At 40.7% G+C, this 25,218-nt stretch overlaps 1 protein-coding gene across 4 annotated transcripts in view; it reads left to right on the top strand.

Moving 5' to 3' along the window:
* Positions 1-11,244: 11,244 nt before the first annotated feature.
* PIEZO2 (piezo type mechanosensitive ion channel component 2) overlaps positions 11,245-25,218 on the top strand; it is a 465,759-nt gene continuing 451,785 nt past the window's right edge. For all 4 annotated transcript variants that reach the window (XM_075125316.1, XM_075125317.1, XM_075125315.1 and 1 more), the window contains exon 1: positions 11,245-12,027. In XM_075125316.1, the coding sequence (XP_074981417.1) occupies positions 11,964-12,027 (64 nt within the window). In that variant the 5' untranslated portion in view covers positions 11,245-11,963. The remainder of the gene's footprint in view (positions 12,028-25,218) is intronic.

The following is a 25,218-nucleotide window of genomic DNA, read 5'->3' as shown; positions in this document are numbered from 1 at the left end:
CCTGCTGAGAACCTATTTTTCATTGAAAGGTAAAGAAAAGCATATTGCAAAAATGGCTAAACCAGTAGTGTTAGATTCTAGATTGAGCTAGAAAAGCCTTTTTTTGCAATCTAGGAAACTGTACAAAATCTAGAAGTAGATTTTAGGCTTTTTGCTATAATGAGCTGACAACATTCTACAAGTATTACTTTACAGTCTTTACTGCATTTATGCTATAAATTCAGTATAAAAGAATTGATGTACTCCAGTCATGTACTGCAAGTCATTTATTTTTCCATTCCAGTTATTTTTCTTAAAAGTGAATTTAATGCTTGTGAAAGGCAAAATTATCCTCTTATGCCACAGAATATGTACAACACAAGCAGTGGCCTTATAGGTACATTACCCTGATAATATGCTCAGTCTTGACCAGGAAGGCTACCTCCGGAGATGAGGATAATTCAGTAGCCATTCCTATACATTCTCTGTCCACTTTATTTTGCCATCAAGAGTACCCGTTACTACCAATTGCATTGTCCGCACTACTGTGGGTCTTTGGAAAGAGTTCTACTTAAAGCCCTTCCCAAATTTTTCTTACTTCCCTTGGTTGCTGCAATATTTTAAAACAAATTATAATTTGACCCTATGTGTTTGCAGAAATAATCTTCTGAAAGCCAACTGATATAGGTGTGATTTTCCAGAATTTGCAGACATTCTGTGTGAATTGCCCCATCCATCTAAAAGGGGTGTTAATTTCCAACACTGTTACCTGATTTCACTGCATTTCACTGTAATAGATACAGAGTTGTTGTGCTTGTCCATTGTTGTGGGATGTGTTGCCTGGTCAGGCACCCCACTTCCTGCCTTTTTTAAAAGCATACTATTATAGCACTCTATATTATTATTATTAATACTCTATAATTATATACTTTATACTTAATACATAACATTAAGTATAGTTATTATGTATACTTATTATGTATTAAGTATACTTATTATGAATATATCATGAATACTCTTCATTATGTTCTTAATAAGTATACTATTATAGTAAGTAACCCTGTCCTAAATCTCCCTCAGTCTCTGTGTCTGGTGCTGCCCTCCAACTGAGTTCCCTGTACCGTCTGCAAGAGATGGGATGAACTGTACAAATAGGCCAAATGTACAAATGAGATTTCACCACCCTAACCTGGAGAAAAGTGCAAAACAATCTCCTCTCTGCAGCCCTCCAGCCTTTAAGGGCTGCTTTCCTGGCTTCTCAACAGCAGCCATTAGTCCTTGCTACTGCTTCTCCCTTTTTGAAGCTGAATCTCCTGGCTGCTTCCCTATGCTGTGCCTGAGGCTCTGGCACTACAAAGGGAAGCATAGAGAATGGCTGGGGCTGGGGAGGAAAGTAATGACAGCGCAGATGGGAGATGGAACTACTATTCCAACATCTGCCTAAGTGGAAGGAAGAAGGGGATCCCCTTCCTAAAATCCCTGTGAAAAATGTCTATTGGGCCATGCAAAAAGACAAAGTAGGAGGGCAGGAGATGAAACCCACATAGAGCAAGACTGGCAATAGTTTAAATCCCTTTCAAAAAGGTTTGGGTCTGCACCATGCCTTGTCAATTAGGCTAGTCTTTGTGATGTGGACACAGTCCACTAATAACTGCACTAAGAGCATCAGTTCATTTGACATAGGCAAATGAGAAATTGTCAGATAATAATGACAGGTTTCAGAGTAACAGCCGTGTTAGTCTGTATTCGCAAAAAGAAAAGGAGTACTTGTGGCACCTTAGAGACTAACCAATTTATTTGAGCATAAGCTTTCGTGAGCTACAGCTCACTTCATCGGATGCATACTGTGGAAAGTATAGAAGATCTTTTTATACACACACAAAGCATGAAAAAATGGGTGTTTACCACTACAGAAGTTTTTCTCTCCCCCCACCCCACTCTCCTGCTGGTAATAGCTAATCTAAAGTGATCACTCTCCTTACAATGTGTATGATGATCAAGTTGGGCCATTTCCAGCACAAATCCAGGTTTTCTCTCCCCCACCCCCCACACACAAACCCACTCTTCTGTTGGTAATAGCTTATCTAAAGTGATCACTCTCCTTACATTGTATATGATAATCAAGGTGGGCCATTTCCAGCACAAATCCAGGGTTTAACAAGAACGTCTGGGGGGGGGGGGGTAGGAAAAAACAAGGGGAAATAGGTTACCTTGCATAATGACTTAGCCACTCCCAGTCTCTATTCAAGCCTGTCTCCCACCCTATCCTGAAGGATGACCCAACACTCTCACAAATCTTGGGAGACAGGCCAGTCCTTGCCTACAGACAGCCCCCCAACCTGAAGGAAATACTCACCAGCAACCACATACCACACAACAGAACCACTAACCCAGGAACCTATCCTTGCAACAAAGCCCGTTGCCAACTGTGCCCACATATCTATTCAGGGGACACCATCACAGGGCCTAATAACATCAGCCACACTATCAGAGGCTCGTTCACCTGCACATCCACCAATGTGATATATGCCATCATGTGCCAGCAATGCCCCTCTGCCATGTACATTGATCAAACTGGACAGTCTCTACGTAAAAGAATAAATGGACACAAATCAGATGTCAAGAATTATAACATTCACAAACCAGTCGGAGAACACTTCAATCTCTGTGGTCATGCGATTACAGACATGAAAATTGCGATATTACAACAAAAAAACTTCAAAACCAGACTCCAGCGAGAGACTGTTGAATTGGAATTCATTTGCAAATTGGATACAATTAACTTAGGCTTGAATAGAGACTGGGAGTGGCTAAGTCATTATTCAAGGTAACCTATTTCCCCTTGTTTTTTCCTACCCCCGCTTCCCCCAGACGTTCTTGTTAAACCCTAGATTTGTGCTGGAAATGGCCACCTTGATTATCATACACATTGTAAGGAGAGTGATCACTTTAGATAAGCTATTACCAGCAGGAGAGTGGGGTGGGGGGAGAGAAAACCTTTTGTAGTGGTAAACACCCATTTTTTCATGCTTTGTGTGTATAAAAAGATCTTCTATACTTTCCACAGTATGCATCCGATGAAGTGAGCTGTAGCTCACGAAAGCTTATGCTCAAATAAATTGGTTAGTCTCTAAGGTGCCACAAGTACTCCTTTTCTTTTTTCAGATAATAATGAATTTCAGTCACTGAGCTAGGCTGGATTTGAACTGGTAACTGAGAAGAGTAAGGAATTTCCTTGATTGCTTAGATTCAGTTGGAGAAAAGACTTTTGGCTGAAACTTGTGCGTGTGTGCATCGATGTCTGCTTTTCATTTGGGTAACAAATGTATTATCTTACGGTTACATTACTTTTTGGAGAGTTCTCTTTTTGTTCAGTTTTTTGGATGTGTCCAGCCTGACTTCTTGGTGTTCTGTTTTATGCTGAGGCTGCCAACAAAGGTGCAAATTAGTGTAAATGACCATGAGATGCTTTTTGTGATGTGGCGGTCTGGCCCTTCACTACTGGAGGAAGGTTAAATCAGATCACCAAACAGATGCTCAGGCCACTAAACTGGGTGGAGAATGTGCCTAATTCCAACCATCCTAGGCCAATTGCATAGCTGAATTTCTGCTCAGTATTTGTGACAATGGATCCAGAATTATCTTGGAACCACTTTGTTTCATTGTGCTGACATTCTTTTCTAATTAGCTGGTGTCAAACCAATAAATTACTTAGCAACAGTAACTGAATATTTGGACTCTTATTTCTATCATTGTTCCAAATATATTTAAAAATCTGATCTTTTAAAAAGACTCTTGAAATAACTGTTAAATTACAATTACATATTTACATAAACTACATATTTAATACCTTCAATTACTTCAATTAATTATATATTTATTAAATATTCATGGTATGTGTACTGTTTCATTTTGCTCAGTTTCATTTTGCTCAGTTGGTTTCACTTTTATAGTAATAATATCTAGAGACCATCTTATTTTCTGATGTTCCTGTTTCTAGCTCAATGCTGCCATGTTTGGGTCCACAGTACTGTGGGGGAAGGTTTAAATTAGACTGTGCCAAAATATTTCTCTTCATGTTACCTCAGGTTTTATAAAACCTCTCTGAATGTTTTTTTCAGGAAATATTAGTTTAAACTAAAATGATAGTCTTCCTTTTTAAGCTCTGAGAAAACAGATCAAATTCTGGCTGGATGATAACTTGAAACTGGGTGTTCTTTCTTCTCACTGGGAATTTCAGGGAGATTTTCTGGCGGGGTCTGGTGGGGTGTACTGGAATTGTTAATAGAGTAACTTACATTCTGCCCAACCTCCCATATCTACCTATTAGTCTTTTGTAATGCCTGTCATACAGTACCTGAGAGCTTCCCAGTTGAATTAGATTTGCATGGTGAGGTCCCCTAGCGGAATTCATCATGGAGTCTTCTGGTCTTTCTCCTTTCCTGTTAGAGGAGACTCTCTTCTTGGGATATAAGCTTATTGCTGTTTCTGTTTTTTTTCTAGTAGTGCATGCTTTAGAGTCTGGGGTTCATACCAATATACTGTGGATATGTTCTAAGAGTTAATTGGACAATATAAAGTATTACAAGTTTTAATGTTTCTAAGTACGGATTTTCTCTGTCTGGTTTGTCCTTTTCCATTTGGCAAACTGTTTTTTCACCCCGTGGTTTCTATGAAGCTTAATCTAACATGGTTATCTTGTTAAACAACAGTACCAAATTCCATGCATTTTGTGTCTGAAGTTGCCAAAGCTTTGTTGTGTACCTACATAATTGATTATTTAGTATGGTATTGGGAATGATATTTAATGCTGGTGTTGCAGCACTGACAGGGGAGCACAAACTGTAGTTTGTAGCATCTTCAAAACTAACAATTAAATTGAAAGTAATTCATAATGCCTGGATCACTTGATGATTACCTCTTCTGTTTATCCCCTTTGGGGCATCTGGCATTGGCCACTGTTGGAAGACAGGATACTGGGCTAAATCTGGGATGCTGTTCCCGCCAAATGGTGAAAGTAAAAATCATAAATGAATCAAATTGTATCATAGAATCTCTATGGATAGAAATTCCATGCTCGAATAATAAGAATATAGCAATAGGGATATATTACTGACCACCTGACCAGGATGGTGATAGAAACTGTGAAATGCTCAGGGAGATTAGAGAGGCTATTAAAATAAAAAAACTCAATAATAATAAGGGGGGATTTCAATTATCCCCATATTGATTGAGTACCTGTCACCCAGTAGCATCGCTGGGGGGGGGGAGGGGCAGCGGCCGCTCCCCCACAGAGCAGAAGTGGCGCCTTTTTAATTCTTTGGCGCCTTTTACATTTTTACTCACCCGGCGGCGCTCTGGGTCTTCAGCGGCGGGTCAGGCAGAGCTCCGGGTCTTCAGCAGCACTTCAGCATCGGGTCCTTCACTCGCTCTGGTCTTCGGTTGCAGTGCGGTGGTGGCGGGAGGGGTCCTTCAGTGCCGAAGACTGGAGCGAGTGAAGGACCCGTCGCCGAAGTGCTGCTGAAGACCCGGAGCGCCGCCAGGTGAATACTAGCGGGTGGCACCTTTTTTTAATCTCTGCTCCCCCCTGTTTTTTCCACCTGGCTACACCACTGATGTCACCTCAGGATGGGACACAGAGATAAAGTTTCTTGACACCTTAAATGACTGCTTCTTGGAGCAGGTGGTCCTGGAACCCATCAGAGGAGAGGCAATTCTTGATTCAGTCCTAAGTGGAGCACAGGATCTGTTCCAAGAGGTGAATATAGTTGGACCACTTGGTAATAGTGACCATAATGTAATTAAATTAATATCCCTGTGGCAGGAAAAACACCACAGCGGCCCAACACCGTAGCGTTTAATTTCAGAATGGGGAACTACACAAAAATGAGGAGGTTAGTTAAACAGAAATTAAAGGGTACAGTGCCAAAAGTGAAATCTCTGCAAGCTGCGTGGAAACTTTTTAAAGACACCATAATAGAGGCTCAACTTAAATGTATACCCCAAACTAAAAAACATAGTAAGAGAACCAACTGGAGTTTCTTGGAGTAGAGAGGACAAAGGAAGTTCACCCATGGGATTGTGGGATACTTTTGGTGGACTCTGAAGATTGTGGGGGAAGAGAGGGTGCCGCATCTACTCTGCAAAACAATAAGGCTCAAACCTAGCAGCTCATTTCTGCCATTGCTCATTTCTGGCAGCTGGCAAGAGAAACGTTACACTTCTATAAAAGACATTTTAACCAAAAGGTGGCACTGCAGCTGCATGCATTCTGCTTTAGGTTAGCTGTCTTACGTGAGCTAATAAGCTATTCACTGAATGTATTATAATTTCTAGTTTCATACCCTGTGAATTATGAGTAAATACAGTAATTGAAGCAACAATGAGTTCATTATTTCCAAAATATAGGCAAATAACTCTCCAGGATACAAACAATGTAAAAACTAACCATACTGTAAAAATAATAAAGGAATTGTACTAACTTAAGTGATCCCAATCAACTGATTAAGCAAATAAACAATCTCTGAAATCTAACGCTGCCAATATGCGTGCAATATGATGCCATAGGGTGCATAAACAAAACTTATTTATTAGTTTATGAACAGCTAGTTTTGTTTTGCAGCATCCAATGCAAAAGGAGAATTGCTTGTTAAAAATAGTGACTTTGGGCCTGATCTTGCAGCACTGAAAGCCAATAGGAGTTGTGACGTAGACTTTGGTGGGGACTGGACTGGGTCCTTAGTTAGCTGATTTGTAGGGGTTGTTTAACTAGTCTGCTAATGAAAAAGGTCACTAATTGGATTTTGTAATGATGTTTGCTTTGAAGTGATAGAAGGCAGAAAATTCAGAATCAAACTTCCAGGCTAGATTCACTTCCACTGGAGAAATTTGGTCCCCAGTGGGGAAAAGGCAACTTGGAGGGGAGGCCACAAAGGACCTGCCAACCAGTTGTGCCAGAGGTATGGCAATCATTGACCCAGCCTAGAAAATGGGTGGTGCTAACTGAGAAGGAAGGTGTGACCATGGCTCAGAATAAGGACTGATTGAGTGCATCCCCTAAACATCATTTATTGGCAGGGGTTCTCTTGGGCCATGCTTACACAATAAAGCTGTTGTCCCTTGATGGAACCCTCAGGAGCATGCCACAGCCATCCTCTGGGGGGCTGATGCTCTTCTCATGGGCACAAGTGGTGCAATTTGCATCTTTGTGTGCCAGTGGAGAGAAACAACCCTCCAATTGTAATCTGTGTTGTCATGGTTAGATATTGTAGGAACCCCCTAAATAAAGAATGAACATGTGTGCCATAGTACATATTCTGTAATATCTAGGCATAACATGGCAGATTGAGAGAGTGCATTTCATCAACTATGGATCACTGTGCAATTGCATATTTAGAAACAAATATGCATATTTAAAATCCTATATGGGGAATACTTTTACAGTTACTTCATTTTTACTTAATTTTATTTCCTATGTAGGACAAAAGAAAGAAAAAGATTATATACTAATCACAAGCTATGTTTTCTTCCATGTATTGTTTGAGATGTTTAAACAATATCATTATGGATGTCTTACATGAAGGGGAACAGTAAAAAGGTCAGCAGCTGAACAAAGCTTTTTCTCTACAGGAGATTAGTCAAACAAGATAAACATGACTAAGCGATGTTGAATAAAGAGCAAATTTAAGGCCCAGTGCTAACATGGGCAAAACTCCTGCTGACTTTACTAGGAGTTTCTTTACATAAATATCACAGTATCATGCCTTATAGTGGAGAAACAGTCAATAAGATTAAAAAACATATAAATGTACAATAACGAAGAAGATCCTTAAGAAGTAACTTTTCTTTATGTCCAGACTCTGAATGAACTTACCATACAGTTCTTTGCTTTCAAAATACACCACGTGTGGGTCAGCTATATATATATACACACACACACACACACACACACACATCTATTGCTCAGAAATCATGAGTGAGGCCCCCAAATTATGAGATTGGCTTAAAATCATGAGGGTTTTTTTTAAAGGGATTCTTTTTATTTTCCTTATGGTATTGAATACAATTGGGCTACAACTGGGTCACTTTTGCAAGCTTTACACTGAAGCCATGAAAGCTAGACGTGTTTTTAAGTGAAAAATGAGATTCTATGGAATCATAAGAGTCCAGGAGCTAGGGCTTCAAGAACAGCACCAAATATTGTCTGACTCATGATGAAATTGCAAAAGTTGGCAACTCTGTAAAATGCAAGTGTGTGTGTGTGTGTGTACACACGCAGATAGATATATATATATATATATAGTATAACTATATATATATAGTTCCTGGTAAAGGAAAGTATTTGGAATGGAATTTTAGAGTATGTGATCACTGCTTCCACATTCTTCTTGGCAAATTCTTGCTTTACTGAGACTATGGACCTCTGTTTGTATTTTTAAATTATAATTTATAACTTAAGAACATAAGAATGGCCATAGTAGGTCAGACCAATGGTCCATCTAGTTCAGTACCTGTCTTCCAACAGTGGAGAATGAACAGGGCAATTTCAAGTGATCCATCCACTGTCATCCAGTCCCAGCTTCTGGCAGTCAAAGGTTTAGGGACACCCAGTGCATGGGGCTGCATCCTTGACTAATAGATTGATGAGCCTGTACTCACTGAATTATATCATTATTTTTTTAACACAATTGTGTTTTTGGCCTTCACGACATCTCTTAGCAATGAGTTCCACAGGTTGTATGAAGAAGTACTTCCTTATGTTTGTTTTAAACCCGTTGCCTATTAATTTCATTGGGGGACCCCTAGTTATAGTGTTATGCAAAAGGGTAAGTAACATTTCCTTTTTCACTTTCTCTACACCATTCATGATTTTATAGACCTGTCATATTCCCCCCAGTCATCTATTTTTGAAGATGAACAGTCCTAGTTATTTAATCTCTCCCCTATGGAAGCTGTTTCATATGCCTAATCACTTTTGTTACCCTTCACTATATTTTTTCCTATTCTAATATATATTTTTGAAAATGGGGCAGCCAGAATTGCACATGATATTCAAGGTATGGGTGTACTATGGATTTATATAGTGGCATTATGACATTTTCTGTCATCTTATATATCCCTTTCCTAATGGTTCCTAACATTTTGTTAGCTTTTTTGACTGGTGTTGCACATTGAGCAGATGTTCTCAGAGAGCTATCAATGAGGACTCCAACATTTCTTTCTTGAGTGGTAATAGCTAATTTAGACCCCACAATTTTGTATGTATAATTGGGGTTATGTTTTCCAGAGTGTAATAGTTTGCATGTATTAACACTGAATTTCATCTGCCATTTTGTTGTCCAATCATCCAGTTTTGTGAGATCCCTTTGCAACTCTTTGCAGTCAGCTTCGGCCTTACCTATTTTGAGTAATTTTATATCATCTGCAAACTTTGCCACCTCATTGTTTACCCCTTTTTCCAGATCATTTATGAATATATTGAACAGCACTAGTCCCAGTACAGATCCTTTGGGGACCCCACTATTTACCTCTCTCCATTCTGAAAACTGGCCATTTATTCCTACTTGTGGTTTCCTATCTTTTAACCAGTTACAGATCCAGGAGAGGGCCTTCTCTCTTATCCCATGACTGCTTACTTGGCTTAAGAGCCTTTGGTGAGAGACCTTGTCAAAGGCTTTCTGAAAGTCCAAGTACACTATCCCCACTGGATCACCCTTGTCCACATGTTTGCTGACACCCTCAAAGAATTCTGTAAAGTGTGAGGCATGATTTCTCTTTGCAAAGGCCATGTTAACTCTTCCCTAACATATTGTGTTCATCTATCAAATCTATCTATCTGATATTTCGGTTCTTTATTATACTTTCAACCACTTTGCCTGGTAATGAAGTTAGGCTTATTGGCCTGAAATTGCCAGGATCGCCTCTGGTGCCCTTTTTTTTTTTTTAAATCAGTGTTACATTAGCTATTCTCCAGACATCTGGTACAGAGCCTGATTTAAGTGATAGGTTACATACCACAGTTAGTAGTTCTGCAATTTCATATTTGAGTTCCTTCCCTCCTTCCTTACATTTTAATATATATAATTACTACTATAAAAAATTGAAGCCATTGTGAGTTACACAACACAGAGAGACACAATGTGATCAAAATTTCCCCCAAATTAAGATTAGTAAAAGTAAGCTTTGTACAAATTTCTGGTCAGTAAAAATGTTTCCACAAATTTAAAATAAATTCCAATGGAAATAGGTTTTTTGTTTGTTTGAATGGCCATCCCTCTGAAAGTATTGTCTTAGTGCTGGGGAGCCCACATGTGAAAGTTACGCTTGAGTGCCCAGTTTCAGAGAAATACAAACTGTAAACAAGCAAACCAGTGAAAAGAACATTGGATTTTTAAAAATTATTTGTTTTTCAACCAAAGGTGATGGGACGGTGTTAATTATAGGTAAAGAAATCTCATATATTTCCAGGGGCGCTGGAACAATTTATATAGTGGAGGTGCTGAGAGCCATTGAACCCAACTGTAAAACCCTGTGTATAATGGAAACCACTCCAAGCTAGGGGGTGCGGCAGCACCCCCTGCACCCCTAGTTCCAGCACTTACGTATATTTGTGTGTATCCCAGTGTCCCTTTACATTAGTAAACTTTTAAATTTATATTTATTCCTTGAGAACATCTTGCCTTCCTAACTGAAGAATAACTCCTGAGGCAGTCTATATAGCTTTTGCTTGAGTAAAAAATGCACGGAAGTACCCGGAATAACTAAACCAAACCACTGTTGCCTGTGACAAACTTGTCATTAATTTTTAAAATGCCTCTTGGAGCGAATACGGTACATATTGCAGCAGCTCCCTCAAGGGATCTTAAATGCAGGGCAGACCTTCCCGCTAGAGCCTCCTGTGGTGGGTGTGTGGCTGGGACTTGCATGATTAATCACGCCGGGAGTCACATATCTAAGGTGTCTTCAAAATAGCACTGAAGGAGAAGCGAGCACAGGTGACGTGAGCAGGAAGGAGGTGGAGAGAGGAGATCGGCGGCGCAGAGTAAGCAGGCTCTGGATCCCCGGCTTGCAGCTGGCCCGCCCGCAGCGAGCTCCCTTTGCTATGCCTCTAACTCGGGCTCTGTGTCGGAGCGAGACCTGCCCCACACGCCTGTTCCTATTGGAGCAAACCTCTCCTGCTCCGCCGCCTGTTTGCTCCGCCGGCCTGTCCCCCCGCAGGGGCGGGGCCTCGCAAAGTTTTCATTGAGGTGGAGAAGTGTGGGCAAAGAGCACCGCTGCAGCTGTGTGTGAGCCTCGGTGAGGGGCAGCAAGGCAGACAGCAGGCGCGGCAGGAGCGGGAGAGGCGATCTATTTCCCCCTCTGCCTACCTACAGCACTCTGGCCATGCACCAGCGGAGGGAAGCATGCCAGTCATTTTAGAAGGATGCAAAATGCCAGCAACCTAGCAGCTTGGGATGATTTTGCTCAGTGTACGACAAGCTGGGTCCTACGGGTCAGAAGCTGGAAGAAAGTGGCTGGAGTCCTTAGTGTGTCTGGGAATCTGTGAATTGTGACTCACATCGCTCCTCGGATATATAAACAGAGAGCGAGCGAGCGAGCGAGAGCAAAGCCTTTGGTATATAACAGAAACGATCGAGTGCGATTTAATTTTAAAATGCTGGTTCTCTTTTCTTGATGTGGAGCACAACAAAATGGTTCTCCAGTAAGAAGAAGAAAAAAAGGCTTCTCTAAGAAACCGTGCGTCTTGCAACTGAAGTCACCAGAAGTCCAGCTGCTTCGGTATTTAATGGGCTCTTCCAAAGGTGTTAAGGGACTTGTGAGAAATCTGCAGCAGGTCGAGAAAATCCGGTGAAAGACCATGCTAAACTGCATTAGCGCTGTGCAAGGGTGGACCTAAAAGTTATGAAGTGGTACCTGTCGTAACAGCAAGCAAATATTGTTCTCATTTCTTGAATCAAGACTCGAACTAGTCAGATCTCCAAGCAATGGCAACAGAAGTGGTGTGTGGATTGATCTTCAGATTGCTACTTCCAATATGTCTAGTAGCTGGTACGTGAATTTTGCTTTGAGTGTGTGTGGCGGGAGGAGAGGGCGTTAATTTTAAATTATTGTTCTTATCTGCAGCTACTCCAAAGGTATCCATATCATTGTAAAACTGCTTTACTTTTCTGAACGCCTTACCTTTAAAATGAAATCGTGTTTCTTTGGCAATCGTTGTTCTAGAAATGCAGCCATCGGTGTATTACCTCCTCTTTTTTCTTAAGATGCTCTGTGCATGGGCTTCAGAAATCCCCTCTGCGTTTTTCTGTATGCTTTTGATTCTGGAATTACTTTTTCCCCACAAACTTTCATGTCTGCAGCTCATTGACACCTAATTTACATTTTTCTACTGGACAGGCTAGAGGCAGTTTACAACTAATTCAAGATACCCCACGTGTATTTGATTTCATGCAATATGCGAGGATAATAATCGTGGCTGTATCACTGGCACTGAACTGGTCAAGTGAAATACTGTACAGTACTCTGCGATTTGCACAGCTCTTTACATAACCTTGATTCATTTTACTCGAAAATTCTAGTGTATAAAAATCTGTACTTTCCTTCCCCATCCCAACAGACGGTGCAAAAATATTAATAAGATATTTTCTCGTTCTAGGCATTTTATATTTTCCTTTTTGTTGAATTCAGTATCCTTTGAAAAAGTAAATTATTTTTAGATTTAAAATAACAGGAATTGATGTTTGAGATAGAGGTAGATGACTAATTTGTTTAATGGGTTCTGAGAAAATTTAATTATTAAATCATTTTACTAACAGGCAGCTACCTAAAAATGAATTATTTTGGGATTTAGAAGTGTAATGAACAGCTATGGGTGGATGGGTTAGTGTCCTCCTCTTAATCTGCAAATAAAACTTTGAATAAACTCACGATTACGGTTTAGATAGAACTGAAAAAGCTAACCTCAATCTACCAAAAAAGAAAGAGATTTAAGATGATAAACCAAGCACGAGTTAATGAATGAGACAAATCTCGGAAATGGTGTTTTGATTTAGCCTTGATCAATTAATTTACCATCAATTGCCTAAATGTATGCGACAGATTTTATTTAAACTACAAAAATATAGTGGGACTGAAACGCCACCAGGATTTTCGTGGTATTCATACCAAAAATGCACTTCAGTATTATCAATGGTCTCTTTAATATTTTACTGTATTTTGTCCACGGCAAATAGATATGTGTATAGGCTGGGGTAAATCCATTTAAGGTATGAGTAGACCACGTTTCAAAGGTAATGTGACATTCTGCACAGCCCGGAGCTCTGCAGTTACACATCCAGTTTAGGCACTGCCCCGCGTTTTGAAGAATTATGTCCAACAGCAGGACGTGAACAGCTTGTTCTCTAAAGTTCACTGTGGATCTGACAGGCAGTCGCTTGTTTTACCTTTTTGCCAGCTGTGCGATCATAAGGCATGGGCATATCGGACTAGGGCACTAGGAGGAGGACTTTAATGTCCTGCTCCAAAAATACTTAGGATTCAGGTGCGGGGAAACGGAGAAGTTTTGCGGAGGACTGTAACTCCGGATTGCCGCACGGGATTTGTTAAAACACCTCCGCATAACTGAGGATGGGGGGCGGGGGGGGGTAAATCGTTGCAAATTCACAGCGCGGCGAGATGCCGCAGCAGTCGGACCGCTTTCTGCTTTCCGAAGCGCATCGACTATGTTTTCAAAGGGGGGGCGGAGGAACAGGAGACGGACCGTTAGAAAGAGACAATTACCCACCCCAGGCAAACCTCCAGCACCCCTACAGGGCAGCTCCCGTTTACAGCCTCTGACCGTGTCCAAATACAACCACGCCCTGGACGATCCAGGGCAGGAGGTGCGCGAGAGAGCTCCCCACGACCCGGTGGAGAAGAGGCGCGCCTGTAGGCAGCTTCCCTCCCCCCCCGGCTTTAGCGGCGCAGAAGAAAGCTCCGCGCAGCTTCCCTGCCTGCAGCAGGCGCGAGCTGCGCGGGCGAGGGAGGCTCCCGGGGGTTCGCTGCTGCCCAAGGAGCGCGCGCGGCGGCAGCGTTTGCGCGGGACTCAGTTGGATCTCGACGAGCTGCCGCTTTGGGTCCCAGTGGCGGGGGAGGGGGGTCCCCAGTGCCTGCAGCTGCCAACGCCCCCGCCTCGCCTCCAGCTGAGTCTCCCTCGGGACTAAGGGGCTGATCTCTCGGTGCCTCCCAGGAGGTTATAACCCTCCGAGGTTAACGGTCTAACCAGTCCCCCGGCATTGCAATTAACACCCCTCTCAGCTGGGTAGCAATGGCTTTGCTGGGAGTCAGCCCCTTGTTCCACCCCCAGCGGCTCGGGGTTGCAGAGAAACCTGCCGTAGGGCAGCAGCTTTGCCCAGCCAGCACGACGGCCCCCTCCTCCCCCCTTTTCGTTTCCTGTTGCAGTCAGTGATGGGCCCCGCACGTGGGAGGGGCCTGTGCTCCTACAGGGAGCAGAGAGTCTGGGGGGGGGGGGGGGTAAGGGACCATGCAGGAGGCTGAGCCGAGCAGGTGCAGCCCCAGGGTCCCTGCCGCCGCCCCCCCCCCCCGACTTCGTGAATCCCGGTGATGTTGAACTCCTCAGACTTTCCCGCTAATTGTTCTGGTTGCTCAGCGGAGCCGCTCCCAAGTATTGGGCCAGCAACTGTTCAAAGAGCGAGATGAGATTCTCAAGGTTAGTGGATGGGTTCCAGCGCCTGATCCTCCCGAAGCCTCCCCCACCAAACACTCAGGCAGCTTTCCCCACCTTTTGTCAACGGGGGGGGAGTGGGGGGGTCGCACAGAGCTACCTGCTGTTGGGAGCTGGTTTTATTATTTTATTTTATATCTAGGAAATGTGGTCTTAAATGCACCTGAAGCAAAGCACTCCTCTTCAGAAGAAGAAGGGATCCTGCTACCATGCCCCTCCTCTGACTAATGGTGAAGGTTTCAAATTCTCCCACAAAGTGCACTATTTCTGCTCCTCACCACAGTATCAGCTAGATCCCCACAATTGTGCTTCGTCTGATCTATGAGTGAGGGGAGCCCTAGGCCTCCAATTCCCTTGGTGCTAACCCCCCTCTCCCCCCACAGGGCCTGGGTCTCCACTGCCTCCCACCTAGTGCTGTCCTTCATGCCTGTGAAAAGTGAGTGTAAGATGTAGTCAAACTGGTTTTAGGTTTCAGAGTGGTAGCCGCGTTCGTCTGTATCACAAAAACAAGGAGGCGTCCTTGTGGCATCTTAGAGACTATATGTTAGTTTCTCAAGTGCCACAAGGACTCCTTGTTGTTCAAACTGGTTTTGACATTCACTTCCCTTTGCACAGGTATACATGTCCACATACGGCACAAGGCACTGGAAAATCAGCCATGTAATCTTCTGTTTCAGTGTTCACAGAGGGCCTCAGCTGCTCAAGGGCCAACCCTGTCTTTGAGATCTTCATGTTTAGTCAAGACGACCTCAAAGACCTCAGTGAAGTGTGAACACATTTCCCTTACTTCTATATATTCGCTGTAGATAGTGTTAGAAATGTGTATGTACACATTCATCAGAGTGATATGACAGTCTTTGGAGAATATTGTGAAGACAGAACGGTGGCCGCACTTATGTGTGCTATATACAAGTGATCCTTGGAGTGCAAAAGAAGAACTAGCAGAAAAGTTATACTGCAAGTTTGGGGGAGAGGAATAAACTGATATAATAATGGAAACTTCATATATGCACAGAGCAGCCATTCCGACACAGTAACATTAACCCTCGCATTGAAATGATGACATTCTGTTGGTCTGGTTTTGCTACCCTCTTTGCATCATGTGTTCTGAATAGATTTGTCTCAGAATCATTTTGCCATCATAATTTTTGGTAACTTGTAATGAAAACGTGCCTTACTATTGTAGCAGTATCTCAACAGATGTGAATTGACATTGTCATGAGAAGTTCTAATAGTTATATATCTCATTCAGCTGCAAGGGAAAAATGTCCAAATAAAAATGTAAGGCATGATTTTTGGATTTCAGGTAGTGGAAAGTTTTTTAGATCCCAGTTTTTGGATCCAGTGATCTTGCTCAGTTGGAGATGAGGAAGTACATTAAATAGGATATTAGCTTGGTGTGTTAACTAATCTGTTATGTTATGTGCATGCTTTAATGGTTATAAAATGTGAATGCAGTTCTCATAAAGGTGAGACGCTGCCAATACAGCTCAACTTCATTTCACCACACTTCTGCTATTCTAGTCCTCACCTGTTCATTAGCAAAGGCCACCATCTGTCCCCAACCATGAGGAAGCTTATATTGGCTTCTGGACAATCGTCACTAGAATTCTAATGCCAAAGCGATGTTCACTTGTGTGCCTTAAAACAGACTTTTTAACCCACACATCTGGAGTTGAAGGGCGAGTGTGCTGTGACTCATTGTGCCTCCTAGCCCAATCTAAGCAGTACTTGTACAGTTATACAAAAAGGAGGAAAATAGTTTGTTCTCTTAATCAATATTTAACTGTTGCATGGTTAGATAAGCTGGATTTATTGATTTTTCATAACAGAGTAGTGTGAAACTTGCTTATCTGATTACATGTATTGCTGTCAAAAATATAATCTAAATAGATTGAGGAAATAACATAACAGATGCACCAAATTGTTAGTGGTTATATATTTAAAACATTTGCATAATAAGTTGAAAAATTAGTGTTATCTAACTTTACTTTTTTTAAAACGTATATACACTGCTGCAGTGTTTGAGTGTCTCCCATGTATTAAATAGTATTATGTATTAGTGTAATTAATATTTTGGGGGCAAGGACAGAAATGCCAAAACCAGTGTGTTGCACCGTGCACATAAGTCCAAATATTTTCAGGGGAAAAGAATAACTTGTGTTTTTCTTGTTGTTGTGTTTGTTTGTTTTCTAAAGAGTTGGTGATTTGTATATAGTAGTATTTATTTCATTTGTTTGTCTTAGATACATATTAGATACAAAATTCTCATTAAAGACAAGAATCTCAAAGATGAAAATGAAAGATTTTTGGATGGTGAAACCTCTGATGCAGCCATATCTGTGTGTCACTACTAATTTGCCATAATATGCCTTTGGCCTGTGAAGTGTTGCAACACTTCTGTATAGTATGGCAGATTTGGATACAAGGTAACTCATTGTAACCCCAAAGATTTCAAACTTTCCTCACAGTTAAGTGCAATATTCTATAGTAAGAGACTGTTCATATGATATTTTATTGTATAATGTTACTAGTGTTTAAAATAATCAGGAAAAGGAAAATGAGAACCCATGGCATCGGCACTGAAAATGCATAATTGTTTAATTCTGCCAACTATCTTGGAATCAGCATAAAATGGTTATTTTATATTGCAAGTTAATTTGTTATATACAGAATGTTGTTTCTCTCTCTCTCTCCCTCTCTCTCTGCAGTAAGACCTCAGAATTTTTAAGAGGCTAATTATGAAATTAACCTTGTGCTAATTAATTTGTCTAAAACATCTCAGTCTAAAAACCACAAAATTGAAAGTGATGTAAACCACAGTTTTCTCTGTTTTGCTTCCAATTGCTTTACTTTGCGCACACTTAATTAGTTTTGTAAAAAATAAAATAATCTGGTTTCCAGTGGGATGCTGAAGGAACCTACCTAGAGAGATCAGCTTTCTTTGGTTTTAGCTAATTCTGTGGGATTAGGTGTGTGCCCTTGCTCGCTCACACACGTGCGCTCACTCTCTTGCTAAAATAATACGTTAGATGTGGCTGAATCATTTTGGATAACTTATAATTCTACACTTTTGGGTTCTGGTCAGGATGAAAAGTGTAAGTCTCTGAAAAGCTGCTAGAATGTCAGTTTTTGTGATATTATTGGTGTGACCAAAAGCAAGAATGTCTGTAAATCATTCTGTCAGGTCTTGTAGACCCAAGAGGGTCAGATTTTTTCAGTTAGGCATTACTGGTTGTTTATCCAAACCAAACCTCTTAACTTTGGGAGTTTCCCCTCTAATTAACATAAATTATGTTCCATAATTTTGTTACAATTCTCATTCTACATTCAAATAATCATGGAGACTCATTATAATGATTTTTTGAAGATTATTTATTTTTTCAGTATGTGAAGATAACATTGTGGGTAACCATGTCAAAAGTGCTTAAATCCTCTTTTCAGAATTGACTTAGGAACATGGACAATGGGATATCTCACCTCTGAAAATGGGACTTAAATTCCTAAATCACCTAGGCAGTCTTGGAAATTTTATCCTATAGCTTCATTTTGCTTTGATGACAAGGGAACCACAAGTCGCTATTGAGTTATTCATATTGTTCCTGTAGTTGCTAAAATGATTTAATAGTCTGTGTTAACAAGTGTTTCAGAATACAACGATCCCTTATGAGACAATCTGTTTATTACTCCTTGGGTTACCCTAAAAGAAATATGGAGAAAGTCTAGAAAATTTTGATATGATTGAGGCAAGTCAATGGACCATGTCATGCCATTAATTTATATACAGTACTTCCCACTACTTTGAATGAGAATAGCTGTTGAAAATTGGATTGTACGGTATGTTATGCTTTGAAGATAAAATTATATAAATGCAAACCTGTGAAGGTAATGTTAAAAAGTCAAGATGATTGCAAAACAGTTCTTACGCATTACTGTTCATAGCATCATAGTTATGATATTAAGATGATGTCAGTGATGACATGCTGTGAAGATAACAACAAAATATTTCAAAGCTACAGTGAACTTTAAATTGTGAAAATGATAGCACTGCTAGTTATTCCATAGTCACCTTGGTAAAGAAAAATCCAGATATTAAGAAAAGAACTATTCATTTTATTGCCATTACAGTGACACATAATAGCAATAAAATCATTTTTGATGTACCAAGGAAGGGCAGGGAAGATTCATAGATTCATAGATACTAAGGTCAGAAGGGATCATTATGATCATCTAGTCTGACCTCCTGCACAACGCAGGCCACAAAATTTCACCCACCCACTCCTGCGAAAAACCTCTCACCTATGTCTGAGCTATTGAAGTCCTCAAATCGTTGTTTAAAGACTTCAAGGGCAGGGAAGAGAGAGACATAATTGTCATTCTTTTTATTGTTGGGAGGTGCTCACATAGTCTGGTGATGGATGCCAACGTAAAAACTCAGCTTGACAGTATACACACACCTTCCACGTAACTCCTTCTTTAACATAGTCTTCTTGTAACACTTTAAAACTTACTTTTGGGTTTTTCCCAGCACACCCATAAATTGTATTAATCAGATCAACAAAAAATATTGAGGAACTTAAGTAGCATAAGAAAGATATGACACTGAGAAGCCACTTCAGCCAAACTGCATGTGAGACCCTAAAATGTATGTTTGGTTTGTTTTTGTTTTAAGCTTCAACACCGATGGGGCTAATCCTGCTTCAGTTAAATCAGTGGGAGTTTTGTCATTGATTTTAATGGGAGCAGGTTCAAGCCTTGGGTTAAGCTAGCAATGAAAATAAATATATATTTCTGTAGCCTTGCTGGGGCAATATTTCTTCAACGCTGTGAAAAGAGCAAAATTGCTTTAAATCTGCATTACTTTTATTTTAGAGTAATGAAAAGCCAAACATAAGAAAAACTAACAAAATATCCATGGAAGAGAGTATATTGTGGTGGTCGTGATATAACAGCCATCTTGAATTTGCTCACAACATTGCCTCCCAGCATGCCCTTTCAATTAAAGGTGCAGCACACACACGTGATAGAATCATTACCTCTCCCTTACAGTTACATTGCTACACACACACCACAGTTATTAATCCCTAAATATTTAATAAATTCTACCCAACTTCCATCTCATTTAGAAGATTAAAATAGGCCAAGTAGATCCTGTCAATCACTTGACAAGATTTATGAAAAACTTGGAATTTCCAAGCAAGTTGAATTGCTCAATGAATGAGATTAAACTGGGAATGAAATCAGTGGGAAAGCTAAAAACAGTTAATGATGATCTGGGTACAAGGCAGTTCTGTTGTTCTCTTTTCTCTGTTCACATTTGTCGAAGATTGAATTTGGCTTGTTATTTTGCACAGTGTATGCCAATGCAAATAAAAATGGGGTTGAGGACAACCTGCCTAGTGACCTTCTGAATTGAATGGAACTATAAAAATCCATTTGTTTATTAATACTTGAGCTCTCAGACATAAATACATTGGTCAGACCCATTTAGAACCTAAACTCCCACAATAGATTGTGGGCTGTAGTTCTTTAGAGACTTCACTTTTAGTTATGATCATGTCATGCACAGGACTCTCATTCTCTGCGTTTAAATTACAAGCAGAAAATATAGACTGTATTCTGATTATCTGTGTATCAGAGCAAGCAATGCACAGCATGGCAAGGCAGAGCTTCACATATTTTGGAAACCGATAAGACACTGTTTTCTTGTGGTGGGTGGATGAAGATAATAGTACTATTAATACAGCTGTAGTTAGACCCCTTGTGCTGGGGTCCATTTCTATATACTATTGAAAATGTCTGCTATAATTCCAAATATCTGAGTCCCACAAAAAAAATTGTAAGTTAACAGCTGGTGGATATAGTTCAACAGTCTCTGAACTACTACAGCACTAAAATCATCATTTCATAGGGCAGCCAGGCTGGGTCATTTGTTGGAGCAGATGAATAGCAGATGCTGGCAAAAGCAGGCAAATACCCCAGAAGTGCTGGCAGTGCTAAAAAAGACTATCAGTAGAGAATATCAGTTATTTGGATCTTATCTGAGGGAGATTTCAAAGAATAACCTCCTTCCTTATGACAAATGTTGGATATTAAAACATTTTTCAGGCATAAAGTTGTGTATGTTTGAGCTCCAATTTCTCCTCTGCCTTCCTTCATGGTAACAACAGGTCTTTGTGAGGCTGAAATGCCTGGCTCTCAACCTTTCACTGAGAAGGAAGTAACCTCTGGCATACTATGCAATAGTCTAGACTAGTACTTCAGGCTAGATTCATAGGGGCAAAGCTCCCAACGTTTCACATGGGTAAAGCAGGATGCTGTGCCACTCAGGTTTGGCCTGTCCGCCCCTCTGTAGATGGAGACGGAGTGGTGGACAGGTCAAACCCGAGGGGTTGCAACCCAGTGTATGAGGTTGCAGAGCCAAATGCCACTTAGTTTGGGGGCACACTTAAATGTGGAGCCTAGGGGCAAACTGCCCCTTCTGCCCTCGCTCTGGGTGGCCCCAAACGTGGAAAATGTTCACTTCAACTAGGACGGAGGACTCTGGGCATTAAAACAGGACAGGACCATGAAACCTAGGACTGTTGGCAGGTCTGTAAGGGGCACCAACTTCCAGATGCCCTGCTGCCTAGGGAATTCACAATCCTGAGTTAGGCACCTAGTCTCCCAAAACAACGCAGGAGGAGCAGTGTCTAGGCTCCCAATACAACCCAGGAGGAGTGGATGCACAGAAGCCAGCATGGTAAGTGGGGAGCTGCCTATGCTAGCTAATAGGGAATGCCGAGGAGAGAGGTGTGGTCTAAGTCCTGTTCTTTACAGGGACTTAGGTGCATAACTTTGGGCCAGAGGGGGGCACCTCTCTCTGCCTGGGTCATCGTTGTAAATCCCTTCTTGTGGAGTTACATGTCGAAGTTACGTCAGTCTCTTCTGAAGAAAAAATTAGGGAAAATTGTTGTTGGTGCCCCTGCATGCCCAGTGCTTAAAGCACTCACTGGATATAGGAGACTGGGATAAAAAAAAATCCCTCCTCTGCCTGATTCAGAGCAGAGATTTGAACTCAGGAGTCCCACCTCCCAGATGAATGTCCTAGTCACTGGTCAGTAGCCATTCTCTCTCTCTTGCTGTCTGGCTCAGTGACTTTTTAAGGATTTCATACCAAGCAGAGCAGGTTCAACAGGACAGATTGAGAGAGAGACCCACCCAAGAATTTCTTACAGCCCAGTGGTAGGTGGGGAGCTGCATTCAAGTTTCTGCTCTGAATTGGGTAGTGGAGGGATTTGAACTCCAGATTCCCCTGTCCTGGGTATGTGTCCTAAACACCAGGCCACTGGGCATAAGGGCATGGGTACCACCACTCTGTCTTCTGTGCAGGGTAGGTGTACTCTGACAGCTCCTATAGGGTTGGGCCTCGCTGTGGAGAAAGACGAAGGGAACGGCTAGCTTGTGAGTCCTGCTGGGGTTTAACCACTGAGCAGCTTGGTACTGTCAGGACTTAGGCAGCTTTGCACATGCCCATCAACAGAAATGTAGGTGCCTAGGGGAGTCAATGCCAATGCCACCTAAATGTTGGACTTAGGGCTAAATTCACAAGGGGGATTTAGGCACCTAATTGCCCCTTTAGATGTTTAAGTACCGTACTTAGTTGTTTGTTGTGCTTGTTCTGTGGAAAATCATATTTGTACAATGAAGGATGACATTAAAAAGCCTTAACTAAAGGAAAAGGTTATCTATGGTATGTATGTGGTTTATGTGAATTATGTGCCATGATTTTAGGCATTTCTGTAAATATGATTTGCTAAACCACTAAACACTAAAATGTGTTTCTCCTTTGGTGCTACAGCAGACATGTCAATATTTATAACATAACCCACACCCAACTTATCCTCTGTTGCCAAATTATCCAGTTTTCTATAGCACTGACTTTTCCAATATTCATAAAAAGAAAAGGAGTACTTGTGGCACCTTAGAGACTAACCAATTTATTTGAGCATGAGCTTTCGTGAGCTACAGCTCACTTCACGAAAGCTCATGCTCAAATAAATTGGTTAGTCTCTAAGGTGCCACAAGTACTCCTTTTCTTTTTGTGAATACAGACTAACACGGCTGTTCCTCTGAATCCAATATTCATAATACTTCATGCTATGATTATGCTTGGCAGGATTCAATTTTTATTTATTTTTACAATTTCAATGGATATCATCAATGTTTATTTTTAAGTTCCCCCCCCCATTTTTATCTATTTACATTTTCACAGTTGTGGGAAAATATGGGGGGCTCAAATTGGGGGTGTCAGACAATAATTATTTAATTACAGTAAATATTTAGATTCAAAAAGTTAAAGCTATAACGGTTAAAACACAAATTGTCAATATTACATGGCAATATACACAAAGTAAACATGCTTAAATCAAAATGAGTTCTGAGGCAGCATTTTTCTTACTTTGCGGGTTTGTAAGTTTTGGTTATTATTGATGGAACTATTTTTTGTTGGTTTGTATGTATGATGAAATTGGCATTTACTGATTAAAAATCTAATCCTTCCAAGCCTAGCTATGATCTTTTCAGATCTCAAAAGCTAAGCAGGGTCAAACCTGGGCAGTACTTGGAGAAAGCCCAGGTGCTGCTGGCAGTAGTGCTGGTAACACAGAAAGTATCACTCTGATTTTTGAGTCAGCATTGAACTTGCCTCATTCTGGTGCTAAGGGCACCAGGTGGTGGGGATTGGTCTTTCTTTCATATGAATCAGGTTATGATTTTGAGCATTCAAAAATCAGAAAATGAAAAAGCTGAATTATGTTAAGCTGCCATCTTGCACAAATGTAGTAGTTTCTATTTTTGATTTTATTAAATGTCTCTTAATACATTATTGTTAAACACATTTAGGATGTGCAGTGTGGCTGAATTAATTGTCCTTTTTTTTTTTTTTTTTTTTTGAGAATTTTGCCTGTTTGTTTCCTTTCTTGAGTAGTGCAAAAACCATAACCTTAATGTTGCATTACGGTTACTATTTTATTTTGAGTATTAAATCCTTTTTTGATTTTGTGCTAAGATATATGCCTTAATAATATCCTGTGGCAGTGAATTCCACAGCTTAACTCTACTTTGTATTAAAAAGGGAGTACTTCTTAATCGATTTCAAATTTGTTGCCGCAGTAAATAATCTGTTGGATGAGAAGTAATATATAATCATTTAGATCAACAAAAATGTAATGTTTGCTTTACTCTAAAATGTTGAAATAACATTTGCAGGGAACAAAAGCAACCATTAAGATTGACAGTAGAAATTAACAGCTATAAATTTTCGATCTGCTTGTCTGAGGAGCAAGGGATGAGATGTTACACTTTTAATTTGCTTTTTAACCAGACCCTTGTAGTATACATGCAGTGTTCGTTTCAAGAGATTAGAGAGAAGCACAGTATGGCATTTCATCTTTTAATTCATTCAGATAGCTTCAGTTTGGAAGTTCTGTTGTAAATAAAATGAAAATAAAAGGTGTGTGTGTGTGTGTGTGTGTGTGTGAGAGAGAGAGAGATCGCTCTTTTTCTTTTAATTATTATAAAACACAAGATTGCAGACATTACGAATTATTTCTGCTCTTTGCAAGACCCGTGTTACATCTAGCCTGACAGAGTAATAACTATTTTTTAAAATTGTGGGTCAGATCCTGGCCCTCACTTCAAAAGTGTTGCATGAGATTATACATTAAAATATGTAGTTTTTAAAGAGGAAACTACTATGGATTTGGTCTAAATATACACCTTGGTTTGTGCATCTCTTCCTGGGTGTAGTCAAAAGATGCTAAGCAGTTTTCCCAATGGTACTATCTCCACCCTAGCCAAGCCTATATTAACAGCAAAATTGCTGTTACCCCAGCTCCAAGTGTGTACCTCACCCACATATTAAGAAGACGTTGGGTAAGTGTATACTTAGATCAACTTCCCCAGACTAACTCCTTTCAATAGCTGTTGTATATTAAAGAATTTCAGAGTACACATTTGGATATCTTTAAAGTCCTGTTTAGCTTTTGTTAAATGCAGAAGAGATTGCAAAGAGTGAGATGAATAGCAGTGAAAACGGTTAAAGAACCAATATACTTTCCTGGTAGTTCAGAACCAGCTTTATTTCCAGATTGATTAATGAAATGGAAGTGCAGACTACAACAATGATTATACCAATCTGTAGTCTGTTCCTGTGTATCTCCAGCAAATGTCCTCAGCAGCTTACTTGGATTTCATTTTAACTCATGTATTTGCAAACTCAGTAACCCTTTTGATATAAATTAATGCAGTATGCAGAGCCAGCACTAGGTATAAGCAGACTAATCAATTGCTTTGGGCCCCAAACAGCTCAAGGACGCCACCTATTTGCTTTTTATTATGTGGGGTGTGTGTGTGTTTGGGGGGGGTATTCCTGCTTTGGGGGGCCCCCAGTGGGCTAGCTCTGGCACCAGGCAAAACACATGTTTAATTACGGTTCCCACATTTAACAACATAATGTCGTTCTCCTTGTCCACGTG

The sequence above is a fragment of the Caretta caretta genome, chromosome 2 (assembly GCF_965140235.1).
Source record: "Caretta caretta isolate rCarCar2 chromosome 2, rCarCar1.hap1, whole genome shotgun sequence".
Taxonomy (NCBI): domain Eukaryota; kingdom Metazoa; phylum Chordata; order Testudines; family Cheloniidae; genus Caretta; species Caretta caretta.
The sequence above is the reverse complement of the archived record's forward strand: the minus strand, read 5'-3'. Positions and strand labels throughout refer to the sequence as shown.